The 6,761-nt window shown below is 43.5% G+C and overlaps 1 protein-coding gene across 1 annotated transcript; it reads right to left on the bottom strand.

Moving 5' to 3' along the window:
* Window positions 1-427: 427 nt before the first annotated feature.
* LOC135158081 (uncharacterized) lies at window positions 428-4,452 on the bottom strand. The gene is made up of 3 exons (XM_064115366.1): window positions 4,251-4,452; window positions 940-3,786; window positions 428-618 (listed from the first exon to the last, which is right to left on the bottom strand). Exons 1-3 carry the CDS (start codon window positions 4,450-4,452, stop codon window positions 428-430), a joined length of 3,240 nt encoding a protein of 1,079 aa, XP_063971436.1.
* Between the last annotated feature and the right edge of the window lie 2,309 nt (window positions 4,453-6,761).

Below are 6,761 nucleotides of genomic sequence, written 5' to 3'. Positions count from 1 at the left end.
TGAAAGTTTTGTTTTGTTAAGACACAAATTGTTTTGTTTTGTTTTGTTAAGACACAAATTGTTTTGTTAAGACACAAATTATGATCAAATAGAATGATTTATACTGAATATTTTTAACTGTTCATATTTAGACTAAAAGGATCTATATCTTGATCCCCAAAATCCCACTCACAAGTTTAGATCTAAATGATTAACAACTGTATATATGCATGCTAGAATTTATAGCATAGGCTTACTTTTTAGCCCTAAATAAGAATTTTTACCTCTACCGAATTCCAACTGAAACGAAACTGTGAATGAAGCCTGTCTTGTTCAGCTTGCATCACAAAAGAAGTTGCCTTCTCCATGCTACTTATTCCTGTATAAATAAAGAAGTGCACACAACATAAAATGGTATAAATTATTTACACTCTTGACATTTTCACTTTTAGTAACAAGGGGTTCCCCTAGGCACATGGCACAGGGGACACACATACGTTCGGATGGCTATGGCATCCGCAGGTGAGATATTTACACATGCTCCATGGAACCAATCTCCACAGCGATCACATTGTATCATCAATTTTCCGTCGTCTGGCTTCCTGCAGATGCAATAAACATCAGCATTTAATTGTGACCCTGGAGTGGTAGGGAGTGTACGATCATTACATTTCTTTATTCGATCATGATTAACCACAAAGAATGAGTTCCTGTACCGAATCCGAAACAGATATGGGGACAGACATTTCGTGATTTGGGCTGGTCCCTTCCAGGGAGGGCACAACTTCTTTGACTTCCCTTTGGGGGTGGCAAGGTTCAGAAAATAAACCCAATCATCTTCTTTGTAGTCACTTGTCTTTATTCGCACATCATAATCGCGCTTCATTGTTCGTTGTGTACCATGAAGGTTTTTTCGTGCAGTGTCATGAGCTGTTTGAATTGCGTCACCTAGCTCCTTACAAAACTCGCTGGGGAGTTTACGTTCCTGGCTGGAGGGAAGGGGAAATACTAAATCAGTGGGCTGATTCACTTCACGTCCCAACATGAGCTTATTAGGTGTGAATCCTGTGCTGCGGTTAACGGTCGCTCTAATCGCTCCGGCGATCTGGGGAAGATACTTATCCCACTGTGTCTGGGTCTTGTCAACGTAACAGCGAACTGCTGCCATCAATGTACGATTGTAACGTTCGACCTGCCCATTGGCAGAAGGTCGATATGCCGTGGTACGTGTCTTTTGAATATGCAGCAACTGACATAGCTGATGAAACAGGGCACTTTCAAAGTTTCGGCCTTGATCGGTATGGATTTGATAAGGATAACCGAACCTGCTGAAAAATTCATTTACTACTGCCCGTGCTGTCACTTCAGCAGACTGGGAGGGTAGGGGAATGACTTCTATCCATTTAGTAAATTGATCAACGATCATCAGAATATACTCATTCCCATTAGTAGTTTTAGGCAAGGGGCCTAGAAAATCTAGATGCACCCTTTCCATTGGGAAACCGGCATGATACCGGGTAAGGGGAAAACGCTGATGACGATCCGGCCTCTTGTTCCTATTACAAAGAGGGCAGGCCATGACATACAATTGTATGTTGTCTTTCATGTGATACCAGAAATACTTCTGGCGTACCTTCGCAAAGGTTCGGTCACAACCAGGATGTGCTGAAGAAGGGAGATCATGGTTAACTTGCATAATCTGTTTTCTTGGCGCACGGGGCACAACAACGAACAGCTGTTCATCCTTCTTCCAATACAGTAGTCCATCTTTAAGAATGAGAAGATCTCGATTGATCCATAAGAACTTTTGCTCTGCACCCCAAAGCATGATTTCAGCTTGGGACGGAACCGTTTGAGACTCAAGCCAGGCTCGTATGGGTCCGAAATAGGTCTCTTTCTCTTGCGCTTCCCTGAAGTTTTCATCGCTGATGTCTGAAAGGGAAATGGCATTCACGGTGGGAATGCTACACCGTAAAATTGTAATTTCTCGTAGCTCACCGATTTCCTCAACCTGGGGAGAAATGCTGGGCGGAGAATCACTTGTACCTGGTACCGTCATACTTACTTCGCAGACTGGGGAGCGTTTGCTTAACGGCACTGCGTCATCCACTTCCTCAACGAAGTATGCCCACCGCTTGTGCACACGCTCACAATGATGACATCCACCACACGGCAGGTCTTTCAGCTTACTGCCTAGTTGATAACAGCTACAGGAGGAGGGTGGTTGAGGGATTCTGGATAACGCATCTGCATTAACATGTTTGTTCCCTTTTCGATGCTCTATGTGAAAGTCGTATTGGCTTAATTCTTCGATCCAGCGAGCAATCTGACCCTTTGGTCTCTTGAAGTTCAATAGCCATCGTAAGCTGCTATGGTCCGTTCGGACAAGAAATGGTTTTCCTAGTAAATAGTGGCGATAGAATCGGGTAAACAAAACGACCGCTAGTAACTCTTTTCTTGTCACACAGTATCTTCGTTGTTCCTTGGCGAGCACACAACTTCCATACGATATCACTTTTTCCTCACCATTTTGGATTTGTAGAAGTTCTGCTCCAAGGGCAATATCGGAGGCATCCGTGTCTAGCACAAATCCATCTGTGGAGTTAGGAAGAGTAAGTACCGGAGCTGTAATAAGCATGTGCTTGATTGATTCGAAAGCACATTGGTGCGCTTCCTCCCACTTGAATGGTTGTTTTCCTGTTAGTGCGTATAAAGGGGCAGCTACCTTTGCGTAGTTTTTCAAGAAAACCCTGTGGTAGTTTACGAGTCCCAAAAAACGCTCAACTTCCCGGGTGTTCTTTGGCACCGGCCATGATTGAACAGCCTGGACAGTTTCCGCTCTTAGATGAATTCCAGTGTTATTAACGTCTCTTCCGAGAAACTCGACCTTTGTTTGGAGCAAAGCACACTTGTTTGGCTTCAATTTCAGTTCAAACTGTTGAAATCGGTTCAGCACTATCCGAAGATTTTTTAAGTGTTCTTCAAAACTCTTTCCAAGAACCAGGACGTCGTCTAAGAATGCGAGAGCGATCTCCCAAGTGAGCCCGCGCAAAATGAGATTCATTGCCCTTGAAAACGTCGCGGGGGCATTACATAGTCCGAATCCCATTCGCTCGAATTCGTACAACCCATATTTTGAAATAAAGGCAGTCTTTTCCTGATCAGGTTGATCGACGTGTATCTGCCAATAGGCAGCGTTCGCATCCAATTTCGAAAACCATATGTTTCCGGCTAATGTGTCCAAGCATTCCTCAATTCTAGGTAATGGATATACATCCTTCCTAGTCACATAATTCAAGGCGCGATAGTCTATGCACCAACGCACTGATCCGTCACGCTTCCTGATCAGAACTGGGGGTGACGCCCATTCAGAAATTGATGGCTTGATGACTCCTGCCTTCAGCATCTTGTCTAGATGCGCCTTCTCCTCTTGGGCGAAATTGATAGGTGTCCGCCTCATTTTCTGCTTGATGGGATTTGCCGTTCCAGTGTCTATCTTGTGGGTAACTGCTCTGAAATTTCCCAAATCGAAATCATCCCTAGCAAAGACGTTCTGATATTCTGATAATAGATGATCTAAATCAAAAATCTGCTCTGCAGAGAGAGATTCACTCGACCTGTCTCTCAGGTCAGTCAAATGAGATGGGACGATACTAGGCGAGTCCATAACCGAAGTTTGCTTTACGGAAATATCTGTTTCTTCAAAGTTCTGTCCATCTACAATATTAGGTTCCACGAGGGTCACTTCTTCTGCCGTTCCGAAGGGCATACCAGCTGGCAACCGGTGGTAGGAATCTGTCAGGTTAACTACATATATGGAAAGATCCTTACCCCTGTCAAAAACCATATAGGAGAAGGGTGAGTTGGTTGGAACATGAAGGTACTTTCCATGTCCCCTTCTACATTGCAGTTCACCCGCTTGACACAGTTCGGGGGGATGACTGCTGCACTGTACACTGTGACGCGTTTGACGTGATGAGGAGTCGCATTCTGGGGTTTTGTCCCAAAGTGCAATGGGATCTCATGAAGTCCAATGGTCAGTTTAGAGTCCCGCACCGAAATGTCCATACCATACTTGGTGATAAGATCTAAACCGAGAAGCATGTCGTCTCCGATGGGGGCTACATGTAATCTTTCCTCAAACTGAACTGGTCCAAGGCTAATGGGGATTCGTCCCACTACCATAGCTTTCATTTTTTTAAATTTCTGTCCGCTGTTTGGAGGATGATATTTTCAACCGTCGGAGGTTGAGGTTTCAAAATGGAATAAACCTTCGGCAGCAGTGTCCACTACTGCTTTCACTTCCAGCTCTCCTAGACGAACCGGAATGTATAACATTGAAGTACTGGATACTTTATTCACAGTTACCACTTTGGGTACCTCAAATGCAGATGATGCTTCTAAAAACACATCAGCTACGGAAGTAGTGTCTAATTCTAACGGGTCGAAACAAGTAGATTCTGCTTGCTCCATAATGTCCGGCAGATTACGTGATTCAATATCTGACTCAATTTGAAAGCCAGATTCAATTGTTTTTCCCTGATTTATAGGTTCTTGGCCTTGCTCCATTCGGACTGGGGATCGGCCTCGCTCCCCGATCCATCCATGTTTTCCGTATCGTGAAGTAGGAAGGACACCTTTTGCTGACTGGGGCACTCACGCTTAATATGACCAGTCTGCCCACAATGGAAACATGTAGTCGGAGATGGAGATCGCGGACGGGGTCTGAGTGATTTAACGCTCTGTTTTAGTTCTGTCATTTCGGATTTCATATCATCCCGAAGACCATTCATGCTAACTTTCATCCCTTTAATGTCCTCTCGGAGACCCTCAAGACTTGACCGCATCCCCTCGAATCCTGTCCGTATGGTTTCTAGAACACTTTTGATTGAGTTATCGCGTCCATCATTCGTCCAGGGTCGATTACTTGTAGAAGTCTGTTGAACACGCGAAACATGAGGAGACTCGGTCTCCTCGTCCTCGGAATTGTATTCCGAACAGGTCACGGACTGTACAGTTCGCGGACGACCTACCCTATTTTCCAATCTGAAATTATTCCGGTCTTGGCTTCGTCCATACACGACTTTACGGGAATTCTCTGCCCACTTTACCCCTTGAATCGCATCCTCAAGGGTGACGGGATGGGATATAAGAGCAGAATAACCTGCTTGTTTGTTTACGCAACCCTTACAAAACTGAAGCACGAGCTGAGATTGAACCCTTGGATTCGTAATATTTCCCAGTCCTTCAAAAGCACGGTATGCTAATACGCGAAGCCGTCCTGCCCAATCAGCTAAAGCTTCATCCTGTTCTTGCTGAGCGGTATGAAACTCAGCAAGTTCCTCTTCGGGTAACGCATTTCTTTCGTACCGCTCTTGCAAGAGATACATAAGGTACGCGTATTCTTTGTGTCCTTGCCTTGAAATGGCAGCGAAGTACTCAGAGGCTTCGCCCTGAAACGACCACCTAAGTGCATTTTTCTTCTCTTCGGGCGTCCATCGGTATGCGGCTGCGTATGAAGAAAATTTGTTTTTGAATGCCTCCCAACTTCCTCGACCATCGAACGAAATCGATTTTGGAAGGGATGGTGGGTGCTCCGGCCTAGAAGAAGGATCCCGGCCACTTCTTGGGCTAGTTGTCCGAGGATTACCCCTAATCGCATAATCATTATATACCCCCTTATTCTCATAACGATTTCGACTACTAGAGGTTCTCTCAAATTGAGCATGTTCACTAACATTGGGATTACCCTCAGCCTCTATCTCCTCCTCAGATTCCTCCCCTCCCCCTCTCATCTTGCTTGTATAATCATCCATATTCAAGTCTGATTGACTATTGTGCTCGAAATCCAGGTGTGGCAAGTATTTGGAGCCATACCGTAATTTGGGACACCGAAGAAACAAGGATTGGGTTAAATTCCCACATTGATCCCTCCATCTGATTATTTTCTTAGCCGTTGGCAACGAACAAATGGGAATCAAATCATCCTCACTACAAAAATTAATTTTAATTTCTTGTGATTGAGCCATATTTGTTTGCTCCAATGATTACTGAACAAGAAAATCAAACGACTTATCAAAAGAATAATAAAAAAAATAAAAAATTCCTTCTTTGACCTAAGCAAGTACTGAGGTGTTGAAAGATGACAGAATAGAGGTTTGCACCCCAGTAGTCAGGGAAAAGAAAAATTATATGCAAATCCCAATCCTTTTGGGTGTCTCAGATATTGATGTCTATAAACTTGAATATTAGTACATGTACAATGTTATCTCATTAGTGTGCACAGTATCACAATAGATTAGCACCACTAGTTAACACACACAAAAAAAATATATTTATTGTGCAAATGCACCAAGTAATATAGGTGTTATTAAATTGAACAACTAAGTACAGTAGTCTCTGTTTAACTCTTTAAATGCCGTTGGCAGCTATGCGTGCCCTTAGCCCTCTAATGCCATTGGCACGTATGCGTGCCCAGATAACTTTATTTTTTAAAACCAATTTTACAGCCAGAAAATCAACACCATATTCTCTGTTTTTTATGTTGTTATACTGGCCAGGAATTCACAATTCATTTTATCATATAAAAAATAGTGGTTTACATAGACATTTTTTGAGTAAAATTGTATTTTTGCATCATTATTTTCAAGAGTTGATTTCGGATATTGCTGCGATCTGAATCAAGATTTCCCCTATTGACACGTGTGATATAACGGTTGTGTGTAGCAATACACGTACTTCTATGGGCAGAGCAAAGGCGAATGTGCGAAGACATTCAGCTC

Source organism: Lytechinus pictus, unplaced genomic scaffold, assembly GCF_037042905.1.
Source record: "Lytechinus pictus isolate F3 Inbred unplaced genomic scaffold, Lp3.0 scaffold_29, whole genome shotgun sequence".
NCBI lineage: Eukaryota > Metazoa > Echinodermata > Echinoidea > Temnopleuroida > Toxopneustidae > Lytechinus > Lytechinus pictus.
This window is presented reverse-complemented; position numbering and strand designations above follow the sequence as displayed.